Here is a 20,753-nt window from a genome sequence, read left to right on the forward strand (position 1 = left end):
AGATACTTACCTTTGAAAGGGCTGCCGGTATCTCATATCTGCTTAAAGGTTCCATGTCACGTGAGCCATTAACAGACATTTTCCGTGCCCAGCCTGGTAGCAGCCCCCTTAGAGGCAAGTATCTCGGCAAGCAGGGGGTCTCCACAGCTAAAGTTAATGCGGTTCATCTCCGGAGACCCCCTGCTTCCAACATAGTGAAAAGAGGTAATGACACTTTAACTGTTTTAGCTTTCTTTTAGAGTTTCCCAAAAACCTGTAATGTATACTAAAATATTGTCGAGTTAATCATAAAAGCTTACCGAAGCCTCACATAGCCGAAGAAAATCTACACTTAGATATGCTTTAATGCCATCCATTGCTCCAGGCAGAGTGACACCACGAAGGAGCAGTGCTGTTAGGACCACATAAGGCATAGTGGCTGTAATCCACACTACCTGAAAAAAATCATATCACATATGTGTGAAAAAGAACATGCCATAGACAATGTAAAAGCATTATCACTTGTTGGGAGCCCAACATTTCACCCCCTCTTAAAATTGTACATGTTACCATATGAATTATTGCTCAATACAGTATGTGTATATATATATATATATATATATATATATATATATATATATATATATATATATATATATATATATATTCACTTTGCTGTGGAGGGTTTTTCTCTTTTTTTTTACCCACCATAACTTAACTAAGTAGATATATATATATATATATATATATATATATATATATATATATATATATATATATATATATATATTTATATATATCTACTTAGTTAAGTTATGGTGGGTAAAAAAAAGTGACAAAAACCCTCCACAGCAAAGTATATTGCAAATGGAAATATTACTGTATGTTCATTTGCATGTCTTAGACAGGTCTGCAACCCCGCCTTTCACCATTATCACCCAGCACACAGCACTTCCACTGCAGCAAGGGATTCTGGGAAATGACATGCAAATGAGCACACAGTGCCACCTTTTGCTTCAAAACCATAAACATGGTTCCCTATAGGCTTAAGCTTGCTGCATGGTCACAGCTTTGAGCACAGCCAGGGTTAAGATGCATAGCCAGTAATCCCACCTACAGACAGCTGTTTGGACCTTAATGGGTCTCCTCAGTGTGGGGTTGGTTATACCGGCTATGCAAAAATGAAGCTTATGGTTTTGTAAAAAGTATGGTAAAACCTATCCCTTGCTTCATTTTTTGCATAGCCAGTAAAAAAAATGACACATGGCCGCTGAGGTTACCAACAGAAAGCAACAACATTAACAAAGCTACAGCTTCTATTGGCCAATGGAGCAAGGCTGACTACAGTAAACACAATATAAGTATTCCTGTCTGGGGTCGTGAACTCAACCAATAATATCTTAGCAACCAATATGTCCCCGGAGATTGAACTACTATGGAATGGTTCAGCATTGGGTGAACCCCTAGTTCAGATAATGTACAAAAAATTGGGGGAAAAACATCCATAAAATGGGCAGAGCAGATTCCTTATTTAAGGACAAAAAAAGTGAGATAAATGAAATTCGTCATAGAATGTTTGGTGATGAAGATGTATAGATTTGGGTGGTGGCTATATAGGAAATGTTACTTGATGCACATAATATAATAAGATGCATTAAATTCCCTGGCTACATTATTTCTCTCCTTTTTTTGAGATGGCATAAAAATATCTGCAAAACAGAGATCACAGACACATGCCCTCATTCTCTCCCGTCTCGATTACTGTAACCTCCTGCTGTCCGTCCTTCCTGCCTCTCACCTGTCTCCCCTACAATCTATCCTAAACGCTGCTGCCAGAATCACTGTACTCTTTCCTAAATCTGTCTCAATGTTTTGGCGCTGAAATGCGTCTTCTGAGCCAAGGTAGGATAGAGTACAGAGGCCTTGCGCTGTCCCCGGCATTTAATTTAAATGCATTGGGAAAGAGCGCAGGGCCTCTGTATGCACCGCACACTCACCAAAAAAATCTTGCGCCTCCACCAGTTTGCGCACCCCTGCCATATCACACACTCAATTTTACTCCTCATTTTTAAAGCTTTACACGCTTCTGCTCCTCCTTACATCTCAGCCCTAATTTCTCGCTATACACCATCCCGACAAACCTGCTTAACGAAGCATATAAGTAGCTCTGCTGATACTTTACTCCTCATACATAAAGCTTGGCCCCTTACTGACACGAGGACTTACCAGAACACCCTCCGACTTTCTGTATGTTCTTCCTACCAACCAATTAGATTGTAAGCTCTTCAGAGCAAGGACTCCTTTTCCTAAATGTTACTTTATGTCTTAAGCACTTCTTCCCATAATGTGTTATTTGTATTATTTGTTATTTATATGATTGTTATGTGTATTACTGCTGTGAAGCGCTGTGCACATTAATGGCGCTATATAAATAAAGACATACAGGCATACCCCGCATTAACGTACGCAATGGGACCGGAGCATGTATGTAAAGCGAAAATGTACTTGAAGTGAAGCACTACCTTTTTCCCACTTATCGATGCATGTACTGTACTGCAATCATCATATACGTGCATAACTGATGTAAATAAGGCTTTTGTAACAGGCGCTATAGTCTCCCCGCTTGCGCACAGCTCTGGTACAGGTAGGGAGCCGGTATTGCTGTTCAGGACGTGCTGACAGGCGCATGCGCAAGCTGCCGTTTGCCTATTGGGCGATATGTCCTTACTCGCGAGTATACTTAAAGTGAGTGTACTTAAACCGGGGTATGCCTGTACTGTACATCAGTGAAATGTAAAAAACATGATCAAGAAATGTCTGACATATCACTCTAAAACAGCAGGATACACATTTTAGAAGTGTCCTGGGCATTTAGGATTTTTTGGGGAGAACTTGGGCCCATATTTACTAAAGGGTCCAATGCTTTAGCATGCCGTAGCTTCCATTCAAATGATTGGGAGTTAAGATGGGCTAAAGCTTTGACCCTTTAGTAAATATGGGCCTTAGTACAAATTCCTGCAGCATCAACATGCACGACAGCCTTCTTATACTTATGGGGAGGGTGTGGAACGCTTATTTCCCAGAATCATACATTACATCTTTAACCCTTTGAGCGCCAGACTAAGTCATGTGATCGTTCCCTCACTTATGGCAGAACAGAAGGGGAGGAGACCTCCGCCTTCCGTTCCAATACAGATTGTGTTCTGTGCTCCACAGGAGGGCAGCATGCAATCTTCCCGAGATTAGCAAGCAGAAATATTATGATGTAGCTGCTACCTCCTGGGGCCCCTGGACTGCCACACCCCATGACATACTGTAGTAGCTACATTTAAAGGGCATCCAAAGTGTTAAATTACATGACAATTTTAAGGTTCCTTTTTGTTTTATTGCATATGTAAAGCAGTAATGTACAGTTTGTTTTATTATTATTATTATTATTACATTGTTTGTATTGCTGTGTACTCCCAGTGCAGGACTGAAGAGCAAGTGTGCGAGCGATTTTTGAAAATACAAATTGATTTGGGGTTTATTAGCGTGACGGCTGCGTCACGTGAGCGGTTCAGCCAATGAGGGCGAACCAGCCTGGTGACGCATCCGCTATGCATCCGCATCCGCTATGCCTCCCCATCGCCTCCTGATCGCCTCCAGCCTAAGTGCATGTTTCACACGAGCGACAGGCCAGCGTGACATCACGCGCTCGGTCGCACGCACGCCACAACTATAATAGCGGCTTAAGCTGCCAGGTTCAGGAGACATTAACCTTCAATGTTTGGGAACTTAAAGTGACCACCAACAAGAAGATGTTGGCGGCCAGTCAGTAATAGTGATCTGTAAATCTGTTCTCTTGTTTGGATCACAGGCAGAAAGCTGACCAGTGTCCAATCCCAAATAATACCATTCCTCTAGAGTGGGACTGTCTCCAGTTAAACTAGTGGCACATTCCTACAGGCCTCCTAATTAAAACTGCTCACAAACATGGGTTTCAGCAAAGGGGTTACTGCTTTAGGACAGCTGGTCCATAAACAACAGTTCCATAGAGATGAAACTTACAAAGTAGTCTGTTAAATACTGCACAAGGTAAAACAAATAGGTTGGATGTCTCTTAGTTCAGGTTATGCACCTTTACAATATTGTTGACCAATGGTTAGCATATTAGTGCAGGATAAAAGTAGATGCTTTTCTGGGAAGCAGCACATTTTAAAGGAGCAATCCAAGTAATATCCTACATGTGTGTTTTGTTTAATAAATTAGTTCTGTAGTATTTAAGTAATAATCCCAGAAGAACAGGGCATTATTGGCCAGTAATGCCCTGTTCTGAGGGGATTATTACTATTATAAGCTAAATGTAGGCTTATTTCATAAATAATAGATACTTTTGTATAGTTAAATAGATTTTTTATTAAAATAAAATGGTAAATACATGAAACCACCTCTATATACTCTTACACTGCAGATAGCTATATCCACACATTGCCGCCCCCTCTGTGTACACACACACACACACTCACACACACAGACAAACTGCTGCTACACACACACACACATACACATACACATACACACACAACAGCACACCACACACAGCAGCTCTACACACACAAGCACACCACACACACACAGGAGCTCTAGACACACAACACAGCACCTCCTATACACACACAACAGCTCTACACACACAAACTCTGCTGCTACACACACATGCTACACCCATAAACACTGCTGCTGACACTGACACACACACACACTGGGGCTCTATACACAGACACAAACTGCTGCTACACATACAATAGCACAACACACACACTCAGCCACAATAAAAAATGCAGCCACTTACTAAACTTTGCACTCTCCCCCCCCCCCCCACACCTCTACACACAACACAGCACAACACAGCACCTCTACACACACCCCACACACACACACACACACACACCCTCCCACACACACACACACACAAAACACAGCACCTCTACACACACAACACTGCACCTCTTTACACAGCACCTCTACACACAACACAGCACCTCTACACACACACACACACACACACACACACACAAACTGCTGCTACACACACATGCTACACCCATAAACACTGCTGCTGACAGTGACACACACACACTGGAGCTCTATACACACACACACACAGCACCTCTACACAGATATACAACACAACAGCACACACACACTGCTACTGACACACACACACAAACTGCCTCCACAAAGAAACTGCTGACAGCCACTTACTTCTTTGCAGACTCTTTCTCCCCCCCCCCCCATCAATTAAACTGAAACTGCTCAGAAAATCTCAGTCAGCTCGGGAGGGGGAGGAGTCAACCCGTGGCTGATACTTCCTGACCAATCCCCTGCCCTGTCTCAGAGCTGTTACTTCATTCTAACCAATCCCCTGCTCTCTCAGCTGTTCTGAAAGCTGATTGGCTGGAAATAAACACATTGAAAACAGCACTTTGCAAGCTGCTAAAATTCCGGGCATTACTGATTGGATAATGGCCGGAATTTTAACCAATCAGAGAGCAGGGTTTTCAATAATGCCCGGAATTTTACTGCTTTAGCCTATAATAGATAATATTTACTACTTTTTTTTTGTTATTCAACTCTTAATGCCATTTTTAATGAGTTTTAATATACTGATAATCCCTTGATTTCTATAGCAGGTTTTAGCACTCTTCCCCAGCAGTGCAACATTTTTGTAACACTTTCCTGTTTGTAATAATGTGTTGCCAATATTCCCAGCAGTTTAAGATGGAAACTGTAACAATAGATCATGTTACTTTAGTAATATAAGAATACATTGTAGCTGCTGAGTTACACAGACTGAAGGATTGATTTGAAACTGAAAGGCAGCCAATTAGTGAACCCTGGGACGTAGGATTTTGCTGATCGATCACAGAATCGGCAGCGTAGCTAATTAGCTTTCAATAAAGGTAATCAAAGGCTGCATATATTAAAAAATAATTTAAGCTGCTTGAATTGCTTCTTTAAAGAACAACATGAATATTCTCTATTGATAACATTTTGTACATGAGCTTTCCAGGCCACTATACAGTATATGAGGTCTTCATAGTATGTACAAACTGTTTCCCATGTTATCAATACTGCTAAGGTAATGAAGGGGTTAACTCCTCCCACAACCTTGCCTACAGGCCTAACCACCCACCCTGGGGCTACTAGCCCCTTCATCCTCCCCCTTCTGCCCCCAATAAACAGGCTATTCAAGTTGAACCTTTTCATTGCTTTAGCAGATAGCCGTTAAGGTAATGAAGCTGTTTTTATTTTAATTTGGATACTAGTGTGCATGAGTAGGGGGTCTCTGGAGCAGAACTGCTTTGATTTTAGGTCCAGGGACCACCTTCTTCCCGAGATTCAGGCCCCGTTATAGGGTGCCGGTATCCCCATGCAATGTTTAAATGTCCCGCATCACGTGACTGGGACATTTAAATGCATAGAAGATACTGGCACCCCATATCTGGGCTAGTATCTTGGGGAGCAGGGGGTCCCCGGACCTGAAATCAATGAGGGTCTGCTCCGAAGACCCCCTGCTCACGTACAGTAGTATTACAATTTTAATAAAAACACAGAGATCGTTTGCGAGATATGTGCAGGGAGAGGAGCTCCCTCTGTACAGCTCTGCAGCCAGATTATACGGGGCAGAACTTTGACTGAGGCTGAGATCTCATCACTGCTGTCTCGTACGTTATTGGCATTTGCCCGTCACATGGTTTGAGAGGTGTTCAGATTCTTTCTGAATACCGTGACAACTCAGCTAACAAACCGTTCGGCGAGAACATGTCAAACCTTGCGAGATAGCAGCAAACTCATCGAGGCTACTAGAATAGGCCGCTCGGACTTGATTATTATCACACAGGTAGGCTAAATGTTATTCCTCCTCTGGGCTTGGGAGCACGAGTGCTACATATACAACATATTGCACACCACTGGCAATAAAGCAGCTAATAATGGCAATCATTCTTCTTTAATGTAACAGTCAATCTCACCTTTCCAGAAGTCTTCACTCCCTTCCACAAGCTGAAATAAAGTAGCACTATCACTACAATAAGACAGGACATCAGCTTCCAACGGGGCATTCCTAAGTCATGGATCCCTCGACTTTCATGAAGATGCAGGACACCTCGCCTTGAGAAAGGGAAATGAAGCAGATGCATAGATAGAAAGTCACCACTGTTAACATTTGACTCTCTCTCCAATTAGGTGACAACATTAAATATATTTTATTTTTAATGGTTTTTTCCTTCTTCAATATTTGCAGTGCTATATTTTATGTAGTATACAACATTTTTGTTAAATGAACATTATAGTTAAAAAATCAAATGATCAAAAGACAGGAAATTTACTTATGGCTCATGGTTGAACCAATAACTCACCACCCATTTTGCTCTGCATGACATCATTAATGACAGCACTGCATGATATGACTTACAGTATGACACCATACATTTAATCTACCGGAATAATCTATTATTATGCAAAATATGCACATTTTACACATTTTAAGAAAAGCAAAGAGTGACTTCAGAGATTGGCAGTGACATCACTGTGCACAGCTTGTGTTAGAAACATTTATAACAATATTATTATTTATAATGTGCCAACATATTCCGCAGCGCTGTACAACAGGGTAGGAGGACGAAAGATAATAAAATAACAAACATTAACATACATTGTTGCAGTAGGTAAAGAGGCCACTGCCCGATTTAGCTTACAATCAATATGGAAGGGTAAGTGAAAAGATAGGGCACAGGGGGTTGGTGGGTTTTGGATTTTAACAGAGCAGCTGTAACACCAACGTACAGCAGCAAGCGGCTGGCACCCGTTGGCTGACCCCTCTGTCACCCACTGCTCCCCACAGTCACCCACTCCCCCCTTTTACTTCCTGTCACTGCCCCCATGTCACCCGTTCCCCCGTCAATCCAGTCCCCCATGTCATGCCCTGTCCCCATGTATCACCCCTTCTCTAGCACCTCATGTGTCACCCCTTCTCGCCTCCTCCCACGTGTCACCTCACCTTTCTCGTCCCACATGTGTTGCCCCCTCTCCACTCACCCCATGTGTCACCCCCTCTTCCCATTCCCACGTTTCATCCCCTTTCCACCCCCCCCCCCCCACTTGTAGTCTGTGTCAGGTTATACTCTGTGTCAGTTTATACACCTGACTGCACTATACACTGACCCAGAGTGTAACCTGACTGCACTATACACTGACCCAGAGTATAACCTGACTGCACTATACACTGACCCAGAGTATAACCTGACTGCACTATACACTGACCCAGAGTATAACCTGACTGCACTATACACTGACCCAGAGTGTAACCTGACTGCACTATACACTGACCCAGAGTATAACCTGACTGCACTATACACTGACCCAGAGTATAACCTGACTGCACTATACACTGACCCAGAGTGTAACTTGACTGCACTAGACACTGACCCAGAGTATAACCTGACTGCACTATACACTGACCCAGAGTGTAACTTGACTGCACTAGACACTGACCCAGAGTGTAACCTGACTGCACTATACACTGACCCAGAGTGTAACCTGACTGCACTAGACACTGACCCAGAGTGTAACCTGACTGCACTAGACACTGACCCAGAGTATAACCTGACTGCACTAGACACTGACCCAGAGTGTAACCTGACTGCACTATACACTGACCCAGAGTATAACCTGACTGCACTAGACACTGACCCAGAGTGTAACCTGACTGCACTATACACTGACCCAGAGTATAACCTGACTGCACTATACACTGACCCAGAGTGTAACCTGACTGCACTATACACTGACCCAGAGTATAACCTGACTGCACTATACACTGACCCAGAGTGTAACTTGACTGCACTAGACACTGACCCAGAGTATAACCTGACTGCACTATACACTGACCCAGAGTGTAACTTGACTGCACTAGACACTGACCCAGAGTATAACCTGACTGCACTATACACTGACCCAGAGTGTAACCTGACTGCACTATACACTGACCCAGAGTGTAACCTGACTGCACTATACACTGACCCAGAGTATAACCTGACTGCACTAGACACTGACCCAGAGTATAACCTGACTGCACTATACACTGACCCAGAGTATAACCTGACTGCACTATACACTGACCCAGAGTGTAACCTGACTGCACTATACACTGACCCAGAGTGTAACTTGACTGCACTAGACACTGACCCAGAGTATAACCTGACTGCACTATACACTGACCCAGAGTGTAACTTGACTGCACTATACACTGACCCAGAGTGTAACCTGACTGCACTATACACTGACCCAGAGTGTAACCTGACTGCACTATACACTGACCCAGAGTGTAACCTGACTGCACTAGACACTGACCCAGAGTGTAATCTGACTGCACTAGACACTGACCCAGAGTATAACCTGACTGCACTATACACTGACCCAGAGTGTAACCTGACTGCACTATACACTGACCCAGAGTGTAACCTGACTGCACTATACACTGACCCAGAGTGTAACCTGACTGCACTATACACTGACCCAGAGTGTAACCTGACTGCACTATACACTGACCCAGAGTATAACCTGACTGCACTAGACACTGACCCAGAGTATAACCTGACTGCACTAGACACTGACCCAGAGTGTAATCTGACTGCACTAGACACTGACCCAGAGTGTAACCTGACTGCACTATACACTGACCCAGAGTATAACCTGACTGCACTATACACTGACCCAGAGTATAACCTGACTGCACTATACACTGACCCAGAGTGTAACCTGACTGCACTATACACTGACCCAGAGTATAACCTGACTGCACTATACACTGACCCAGAGTGTAACCTGACTGCACTATACACTGACCCAGAGTATAACCTGACTGCACTAGACACTGACCCAGAGTGTAATCTGACTGCACTAGACACTGACCCAGAGTATAACCTGACTGCACTATACACTGACCCAGAGTGTAACCTGACTGCACTAGACACTGACCCAGAGTATAACCTGACTGCACTATACACTGACCCAGAGTATAACCTGACTGCACTATACACTGACCCAGAGTATAACCTGACTGCACTATACACTGACCCAGAGTGTAATCTGACTGCACTAGACACTGACCCAGAGTATAACCTGACTGCACTATACACTGACCCAGAGTATAACCTGACTGCACTAGACACTGACCCAGAGTATAACCTGACTGCACTAGACACTGACCCAGAGTGTAATCTGACTGCACTAGACACTGACCCAGAGTATAACCTGACTGCACTATACACTGACCCAGAGTGTAACTTGACTGCACTAGACACTGACCCAGAGTATAACCTGACTGCACTAGACACTGACCCAGAGTGTAACCTGACTGCACTATACACTGACCCAGAGTATAACCTGACTGCACTAGACACTGACCCAGAGTATAACCTGACTGCACTATACACTGACCCAGAGTGTAACCTGACTGCACTATACACTGACCCAGAGTGTAACCTGACTGCACTAGACACTGACCCAGAGTATAACCTGACTGCACTATACACTGACCCAGAGTGTAACCTGACTGCACTATACACTGACCCAGAGTGTAACCTGACTGCACTATACACTGACCCAGAGTGTAACCTGACTGCACTATACACTGACCCAGAGTGTAACCTGACTGCACTAGACACTGACCCAGAGTATAACCTGACTGCACTATACACTGACCCAGAGTATAACCTGACTGCACTATACACTGACCCAGAGTATAACCTGACTGCACTATACACTGACCCAGAGTGTAACCTGACTGCACTATACACTGACCCAGAGTGTAACCTGACTGCACTAGACACTGACCCAGAGTATAACCTGACTGCACTAGACACTGACCCAGAGTGTAATCTGACTGCACTAGACACTGACCCAGAGTGTAATCTGACTGCACTAGACACTGACCCAGAGTATAACCTGACTGCACTATACACTGACCCAGAGTATAACCTGACTGCACTATACACTGACCCAGAGTATAACCTGACTGCACTAGACACTGACCCAGAGTGTAACCTGACTGCACTATACACTGACCCAGAGTATAACCTGACTGCACTAGACACTGACCCAGAGTATAACCTGACTGCACTAGACACTGACCCAGAGTATAACCTGACTGCACTATACACTGACCCAGAGTGTAACCTGACTGCACTATACACTGACCCAGAGTATAACCTGACTGCACTAGACACTGACCCAGAGTATAACCTGACTTCACTATACACTGACCCAGAGTGTAACCTGACTGCACTATACACTGACCCAGAGTGTAACCTGACTGCACTAGACACTGACCCAGAGTATAACCTGACTGCACTATACACTGACCCAGAGTATAACCTGACTGCACTAGACACTGACCCAGAGTATACACCCTGGCACAGAATATAACCAGACTGTGTTGGTGCAATGCAGGGTCACCTCTGGGGCTCTAGTTCTTTCCGGTGGTGTTCCCACCACCAACCCAAAATGCCCTACCTCAGTCACAGTCCCGGCTATGCCCCTGGTGATTATTCTATACTTAATATTATTTATTAAAAAAATAGGTAAACCAATTACAGAAATGATGAATGTATTTTAGAGGCTGTAATGGGCATAGAGATAAAGGGGATTTGCTTGGAAAAAATCCACAAATAAACCAGATTTTTTTTCAATTTCTTTTCAACATTCATATTTCAAAGCTAGTGATATCAAAGAAAATGTTTCATAATCTATGAAACGAGTTTTTCGTAAAATTTGTTTTCAATTTTAGAAGAATTATTTGCATCCCCAGATACTTAATGTGTCTCCGCCAGTGTTTCATTGTTATTAGGGAGAAAAAATATGGCTGGAAAGTCTGCAAAGGACACGATACCGCTGCTTTCTATTGCTTGGCCAATACAATGGAGTTACTGGGGCTGTAAATGTCCCGTTTCTAACTCACCACTAAGGAAAAGTCCCACCCTTCCCCTAACATCATCTCAACTCTGGTTAACATAACTAGAACACATTCCCAGCCAGCTCAAACTCCTACACCCACCACATAATGAATATATATTTATGCCAAAAAAGAGTGCTACTGAGCGTGGCAAATGTATACAACAGAAGACAGGGGTGCCCAATGCTCCATCCAATTGACAAAACATATTTGGTAATAAGTATAAAGTTTAAATACTTCAATAATAATAATAATAATAATAATAATTACTTGGTTATTTAGTTAAACCCTTTGGCCAAAGCGTCGTAAGCCTGCATACCAAACGTCAAGGTATAACCAAAAATGCAGGTCCTACACTACACTGTGAACCCTTCCTTTTACCATCATAGGTCCTGTTCTTGCAGCAAATGAAAAGACCTCCCAAGTTAAAAAGGTGAGGAGGAGTGAGCTCTGGGGTGGAGGTGCCACCAGCCTCCAAGCAACTATTACCAATCAGACATTGATTAACACACATTCCCAGCTAGCTCAAACTCCTACACCCACCGCATCATGAATATATATTTATGTCAAAAAGGAGTGCTACTGAGCGTGGCAAATGTATACAACAAAAGACAGGGGTGCCCAATGCTACATCCAATTGACAAAACATATATGGTAAGAAGAATAAAGTTTAAATACTTCAATAATAATAATAATAACTTGGTTATTTAGTTAAACCCTTTGGCCAAAGCGTCGTAAGCCTGCATACTGTACCAAACGTCAAGGTATAACCAAAACTAATGCAGGTCCTACACTACACTGTGAACACTTCCTTTTACCTCTGCATGAGGGGAAAGAACCATAGTAAATCCTGTTCTTGCAGCAAAGTGAAAAGACCTCCCAAGTTAAAAAGGTGAGGAGGAGGAGTGAGCTCTGGGGGTTTAACTAAATAACCAAGTAATTATTATTATTATTATCATTGAAGTATTTAAACTTTATACTTATTACCATATATGTTTTGTCAATTGGATGTAGCATTGGGCACCCCTAGCATAACTAGAAAACAAATCTGATCTTGGGGGATTGCTACTTTAGTTGAAACAGAAATATGGTATAAAACTAATTTTTTATCTGCTTATAAATCCTTATGAATTGTTTCATACGGCATTTATTTCCTTTTTTTTTCATATCTTAAAAAAAAGAATATATACAAAAGCTTCTCCTGTTGTCTTTAATAAGGATACAAAGGTGCTGTATGGTAGCTACGCACAGCTGCTTAATGTATGACAATATAGTAATAGAGGAGGGTACATGCACACAATAATATGGTGCTGCAGGGGGGGTAGTTATCTGCCGGTGCACTGGGTCCAGGGAGGCCCAGGTATCCCAGGGTATATCAGTGAGGAGAAGGGAAGCAGGCACATGGACTTATGCAAAGAATTGAATGTGGCACATTACACGTCTGTGTGCCTGCTTCCCTTCTCTTCACTAATGTATGACAATATGACAGGAATATTCATTCCTTATAGGGAATTCCAAAGAACTTAAATGAACTGGTTTATATACCAAATAAACACAACTGGCAGTTCCACAATGACCTTGTAAGTACATTGACAGTGACTCACTATAACAGAATAAAGACTCGTTCAGTCCATTTTTTTCTGGGGTTTTGAACATTGTGCTCAACACAGAGACTAATGATTCTTTTTATACAGGTGCATTAAGTGGTACTGGCACATTGTCACTTACAGTAAGTGCCCACCATGCTACCTATTAGATTAAGGTTTGGATATTGCTTGCATCCTGCTAACACACTGCAATCTTTGGGCACCAGCAGCATAAAGACTCCAGTCTACACTACAACTACCTTGACCCAAACCCACATTGCTAATACCTTGTTTCTTCTGTAACTATGAGTACTTTGCTTCACACCCCAATAAGAATTGGATGCCTTACGCACTTATTTTGCATTCATGCATTGTGGATGGTTTGGATGTATGTTCAAGTCAGTCACTTGATAAAGTCCCCTAGGAGGGATGAAACATTGTGTTTTTGTGCTGAATACATTTTTCTAAAGAAATCCAAAGTTGCCCTGGATCATTCTACTTTCCTCATTGCTGGATCTTCTAGGCAGATATCCCTGAGGGGGAGCACCGGTCTTTGCAAGTATCTTATTTGTTTATTGTGGTGTGCAGCTTCTCTTGTTATATTGGGGTATGTTCAACCATCTGTTTTAATGTGTTTTGTACCAACCCGCTACTATTTTTTTTTACCTTGTATGGCCCTATGTGTACATTTCCTTTTTTTGTGTGTGCTGGATAACATGCACACATATTTCTTTGTTATTTGGGGGGTATTGGCTACCCTGCTCTCCATGGACTAAACACATAAACTTTTTCCCTATCTCTGCTTTATTTGCACAGAGTGCTGTGAAGTGCACCTATTATTCTGCAGCTTACGGCATTACCAGCATGTTCTCAGTACTGGAGATAACAAACATGAATTGCATTAATTTTCTATCTTTTGTTTTGTTTTATGATACATATAAATATATAGATAAATAGTAAATAGCCCTATCCTAAAGTGAGCAACAGTGGTGTAACTACAATCTTTGGGCCTCATTTCAAACATTTTTTACAGGCCCCCTCAGCACTCTCTCACCTCCTCTCTAACTCTCCCCCTCCTCTCTAACTCTCCCCCTTCTCTCTAACTCTCCCTCTTCTATCAAAGGCTAAGTACCTGCTGGCGCTGAGCGTGCTCATGCTTGGAGAGCGCTCCAAGCACGAGCGCCAGGTGTCCTGCTTGTGCGCGGGCGCGGGGCATTGCGGGTAGTTGAGCGCACGGATAAGTATAGATTTGTTTGTTTATCTAAGCGCCGATCATGGCTGAGCGTGTGTGCACGCGCACGAGCGCCACGCGCACCGCGCGAGTGGGGACTTACATATATCTATATATGTAAGTCTCCTCCGCAAGCTCAGCCCGATCAGCGCTAGCGGGAACTTAGCCTAACTCTCTCTCTCCTTCTCTTTAACTCTCTCCCCTTCTCTCTAACTCTTCCACCCTTCTCTCTACCGCACTCTAACAACTTCTCTAACTCTCTCACTCTTCCCACTTACTCTCTAACTCTTTCACTCTCCCCGCCACCTCTCTAACTCTCTCTGCCCCCTCCACTCTAACTTTCAAACACAATTTCCCTTTACTCTCTAACACTCTCTCTAACTCTCTCTCTCTCTCTCACACTGTTCCCCTCCTCTCTAACTCAATTCCCCCTCCTCTCACTCATTTCCCCATTCCTCTCACACACAATCCCCCTCCTCTTACCTTGCCTTGTGCTCAATGTGCGACGGGGACGAGGCATTGGGTCCCACGTGAATGGGAAGTTGGGGCCACGCGGGTGGATGCCGAAGTTGGGCCAGATTTCTAGGGAGGCCCAACTTCTGGCACCGACCGGGACACGGGTACACCAGTAAGGGTGGGTGGTACTTGGTGAGAGGCCCCGCAGCAAACAAAGGTCCCGGCTGCCTGACAAGGAGATTGGGCTTGACCTCTGCCAGTGTCAGCCAGCCAGGCCCCCCCTGCACTCAGTCCCTCCCCCCCCCACCCACATTGCAGGGTTTTGCAGTAGTGTAGTTACGCCCCCGGTGAGCAATCTAATCCATAGGCTAGCCTTAAAGTTTGGCAAAACCCTCCAAGGGACACATTTTTATTGTTTGTTAGTTTCTGTAGTTGTGTTCATGTTAATCCAGGAAGCTACTATATTGTGGTATTTTATTATTGTCTTTTCAACCGGGTATATCCAAGTACTGTACTTAATATACAAGCATTCTCACTACTCAATTCCCAGCCCTATGCCTAGATACGGATCTAAGAGGGCCACAGGTTTTACAGCAGTAAGAAAAAGGGGGTCAAATGTTTATTTTCTGCCATCAAATTATTTGTTTCTACCGTACGTTTCACAATGTGGATGGAGGACTTTACATTATTTGATCCCATTTATGGTCCATCAATTCCAGTGCAGATTCAGTAGGAGATCAAATAAAGCACTAAATGGATCTACAATCCCATTACTGTCTGAAGTGCATGAGATGATCTGCTTCATCCTCTCTCAGAATGTAAGACAATATTAAAGAACATAGCAATCACTGTTTGGAGAATCTGCAGCTGAAATATATAGTAGTGCAAAAGGAAGTAGAAAACAATTGCTTTTAGGAAAAAGGTCCACATTAAAATAACAACCATATCCCAGAGAAGATTGAGATCAGTGATGCTGAAGTGTGGCATTGTCTCCTGCCTGGAGGTCCACATTTACAAAGCAGTCTATTCCATAAGACATCTTCCAGATACAGAAGACACATTATAATTGGCTTTGGCCAAGTAATATTGGGAGTTGATTCCTAACTTTTCCTGCACCTTGGAGATTGTAACTGCAGACACAGTGAACTCCTAGCCTATTGCGTTATGGACGTGATGCCATGGCAGTCAGGACCCTTTTCCTGCAGCTCATTGGTACAGCTTCATTTATTAGGAGGTATTTCATTTATGCACTGCCATAGCTGAAATGCGCTCAACTTTGGTGCTCAGAATGTTTCTGGCACCTGTTAGTAAGGACTTTTGCACATGGCCCCATTGCCTTTGTTATATTATCCTCTGTTGCTACACATTTGTTTGCTCTCTGTTTTACTTCTCGTGTGTAATCTTCACCGTCTTTTTTTCAAAGATATGGTCACAAAGCTAACATATTTAGCAGCTATCAAAGCCAAACAGCTTCCAGCAAAAAAAAACATTAGTAGCTCAAAAGAACTTCTCCACCTCTCTAAATCCGACATAATGGTAAACAAGCGGCAGCCACACATCAAAACCTCCTGACATTGGTAACATCTGTTGCAGTAAAAAATTAGCACAACAAAAGCACATCTTTCTGGGAATAAAAGGCCAGATGTCTAAAGTAACTACAGTAGTTTTGATATAACATTGATGCTCTCCATTCCTACAAACATGCAGGTGGAGAAAACAAACTAAAACAGGGGGATGCAAAAAGCAGTTGATAAGTAAGGTATCATAAATTAAAGAGGCAATCCAATTTTTTCTTTATCATTTTTTTTTTTAATACAGGTATGAAGCACGAGGTCACCAGATCTGAATCCCATTTCTTTCAGCTGTGGGGACCCCCTGCCACTGGAGGGACTTACCTCTGAAGTGGGTGCCTGTAGCCGCTCCAGGGTTCACTATATGGCTGCTTTTCAAAGCTCCCAAGCCCTGCGGGCCAAAATGAAGCTGCGACATCAACAGGTGCGGCTTCCTATTGGTCCGTGTGACGAGGAAGATGAAATCTGCAGAGATACCGGCACCCCGTTCCGAGTTAAATATCTCTGGAAACAGGGGGTCCCCAAAGCAGAAATTAATGGGGTTTAGCCCAGAAGACCCCCTGCTTCAAACCTGTATTAAAAGATGAAGAAGAAAAGAACGGCTTGGATTGCTCCTTTACTGCAAGTCCTGTTGTTCATTCAGTCACATGGAAAAGAAGATCAAGCATTTTTAATATTGCCCTCAAATCAATCCTTCATTAATAGAGATAAGGTTTGCAGTTGAAGACTTGGCAAATTGTGTGCAGTTACTGTACAGTACTCCCAGAAACCTCAGCAGCTAAAACGTGTGTCTTTTGTCTAGCAGAAATCTATAGGTGTTAGCTAATTGCTCTTGGTGAAATACCTACAATTGGCTCTTGTGTTTGACACAAAGTAACAAAAAAGTTGGAGCGCAGAAAGAAAAATGGTGGTGTTAGACAAAATCACTTTAATGGGTAAAATAACATTTAAAAACTTACAATCAGTAAAGCTGCATCGCCCATGGGGTTCCCAAGCCTGTCCTCACTAACACTGCCTCCCTCGGCAGTGCCCTACTGCGAGTCGCTGCCCTGCTACAACCCGGAAGTGGAAGTCCAATGCTGGGCTCTCTTGCGAGATCGCTATTCAGGAAGTGCTGGCTCTGGCTGGATATTAGAAATGAACCCCTGTAGGCTACAGGTACCACTCTCCAAGACCGAGTGTGTACCCTATATTCTATGCAACCCCTCAACGCGTTTCGCGCGATCTTGCGCTTCGTCAGGAGGTAGTATACATCTCAGGGGGCTGCCTTATATAGGCCACCACTCCCCTAATCGTGCTAAATCTCTTACACTTGTGCATACTTGTTACAATGAATAATTAATGATCCTGTGATTAGACAAATACTCTCAACATGACATACATAAAAACAATTCACTATTCTCTTATACATTAAATTTAAAACCTTTCCCCCTAAAACATACTTTCAAATTACTGTAAAAGTTCCTTAAAATACTCCCTAACTTGTAATTAGATCCTTAGATCATTCGCCTGCTAGTCAGCATATTGGAATTGCCTACTCTAATAAAACTTAATCTAGTTGCAGATCACTTTAGAAGTTTTATTTTACAGTTTATATATAAAATATCTATATCCTCTTTCACCTATTAGAAATAAAAATAAAAAAAGTACCAACTAGAATTAAAAACTGTTCAATTTAAAACCCATATGTTACTTGTTGTAAAATTAGAATCCATATAGCTATCTCAGGAAGGGATTTAACTCTATCATTTCATTCAGACCATCAGGCATTTTACTTTTAAGTGTGTATATCCAAAATTGTTCGCGTTGGAGTAACTTTAGATCTCTATTCCCTTTTCTAATGTCTTTTTGGACTATCTCTAAACCTCTAAACCTTAGACCTTCAGGTGACCCATTGTGGTAATGTAAGAAGTGCAGGGACAAATTGTGTACTTTTTTGCCATTTTCCACATTACGTTTGGCGTTTCTAATACCGTTAACATGTTCGCCAATTCGCACTTTAAGTGGTCTTATAGTTTTCCCAACGTAACATTTGTTGCATGGACATGTGATAATGGAAACTATAAAATTTGTTTGGCATGTAATAAAATCTTTAATTTTATATTCTGACCCTGTTTGTTGATTCACAAAGACCTTCTCAGTGGACATGTATTGGCACATTACGCATTTCCCACATTTGAAATTACCCAAAGGTTTAGTCAAAAAGTGTGTTTGCTTTAAAACATTTGATCCCTTTAAAAAACTAGGGGCCAAAATATTTTTCACATTTTGTGCCTTCCTAAAAATAACCTTTGGTTTGTCCTTAAGTTTTTTACCTAAAATGGGATCCATTTGTAAGACCTCCCAATGTTTATTCACCAAGTGTCTAATTTTGGATTCCTGTTTACAAAAGTCTGTTATAAACATAGGTGTTGTGTCATTACTATCGGATCTCACTTTTCTTTGCGGTGCTAGTAATGTGTTTCTGGGTCTATTTTCACTTTTGATAAAGGATTTCTGTATTAGATCTTTATCATAACCTTTCTCTATAAAGCGCTGTCGTAAAATGTTAGATTGTTCATTGAAATCCTTAGGTTCTGAACAATTTCGTTTCACCCGCAAAAATTGCCCATATGGTATGTTATTGAGCCAATTTGTAGAGTGATTGCTACTAAAGTCTAGATAGGAGTTTGACACAAAGTACCTTTACATCAAGCAAACATTTCTAGTTTCTATATCTCTTATCTATAAAGTCTCTCGGCTTCAAAGATGAGGCAAAAAGTTTGCACACATTACCACCAAATATATCCATCAAAAAATAAACCAGCATTGCCCTAATTTTACAGCCGGAAGAATATCTTTGTTTTTTCCATCTAATTGTGTGTTTATCCAACATTATATTGGTTGCAATTAAAGTTAAAATAAGTAAGGACATATAGAAATAAAACGCGTATTAATTGTGAGTCAAACTGCTTTTCATGGGGAATGTAAAACTTGTTAAATCTCTTCAGTTAAGGATTGAGATATACTAATGTAACATGTCAAAGAGCAATATAATTCATGAATAAATGTAAAAAAGAACTACAATCAAAAGACTGAAAAATACTTACGCCATGAATCTTCAGTCATGTATCTACCTGCCCACTATACATGAAGATATGCTACATAAGAAAACCACATTAAATCATATTTGAACATACTGTACTTTTTACTATAAAACATACAATGGGGTTTATCCAATGTAGTCCAAGTAGGCCGCTTCAGACTACAGGTGTTCGCCTACCTTCGCTCTGGCAGATTCTGCACGCCATTTGACCTGCGGTATGGACTCCATGGACACACAGAACATATGGATACCCACTGTGAGTTACTTCAGCCCTGTTTATTATTCATAAGTCATTTTGGGGACATATATTGTTCTCTTGTTATTGTGCTTGGGCCATTGGCAGCACTAGGTACTAGTTCCCCATGGGATGCTGATATTTCTTACACTCTATATGGAGTCCAATTGCGGAGTGTTTATAACATTATATGGATACAATTAACCTTTGAAGCACCGGTTCCTTCACCTATACTACAGATGCAGCCAGCCTTCCCGTTCGTGTGACCGTGGGTGAAATGCTGCTGGGGAAGGTTGCTACTGCTACGGCACTGTGGGGGATCCATTCTTTCCAATGGGACCTCCCGCAACGTTAATCCTTCCAGTCCGGATTTGGCGCAGTCAAGGGACCACACAGGCTCGCGGCCACCCGAACGGTAAATCTGGCTAAATGAATGACACCCTAAGATTAGGGTGACCAGGTGTCCCGGTTTAGCCGGGACAGTCCCGTTTTTTTAACCTCTGTCCCGGTTTTTTAGTCTCTGTCCCGGCTGCCCTGCATGCTGTAAAATGTTCCTTTTTTTTTGTGGCTGTTCTGCTTTTGACCATCAGAGCAGGGGGGGGCAGCAGAGAG

General features: G+C 42.4%; 1 protein-coding gene across 1 annotated transcript in view; it reads right to left on the reverse strand.

Moving 5' to 3' along the window:
* The window catches only part of SLC6A3 (solute carrier family 6 member 3), a 71,856-nt gene that overhangs the window by 41,372 nt on the left and 9,731 nt on the right, over positions 1-20,753 (reverse strand). Inside the window, exons 4-5 of the mRNA XM_075588567.1 lie at positions 6,996-7,134; positions 300-434 (exon numbers count right to left, since the gene is read on the reverse strand). Coding sequence (XP_075444682.1) covers positions 300-434; positions 6,996-7,134 — 274 coding nt within the window. The remainder of the gene's footprint in view (positions 1-299; positions 435-6,995; positions 7,135-20,753) is intronic.

The sequence above is a fragment of the Ascaphus truei genome, chromosome 2, assembly GCF_040206685.1.
Source record: "Ascaphus truei isolate aAscTru1 chromosome 2, aAscTru1.hap1, whole genome shotgun sequence".
Taxonomy (NCBI): domain Eukaryota; kingdom Metazoa; phylum Chordata; class Amphibia; order Anura; family Ascaphidae; genus Ascaphus; species Ascaphus truei.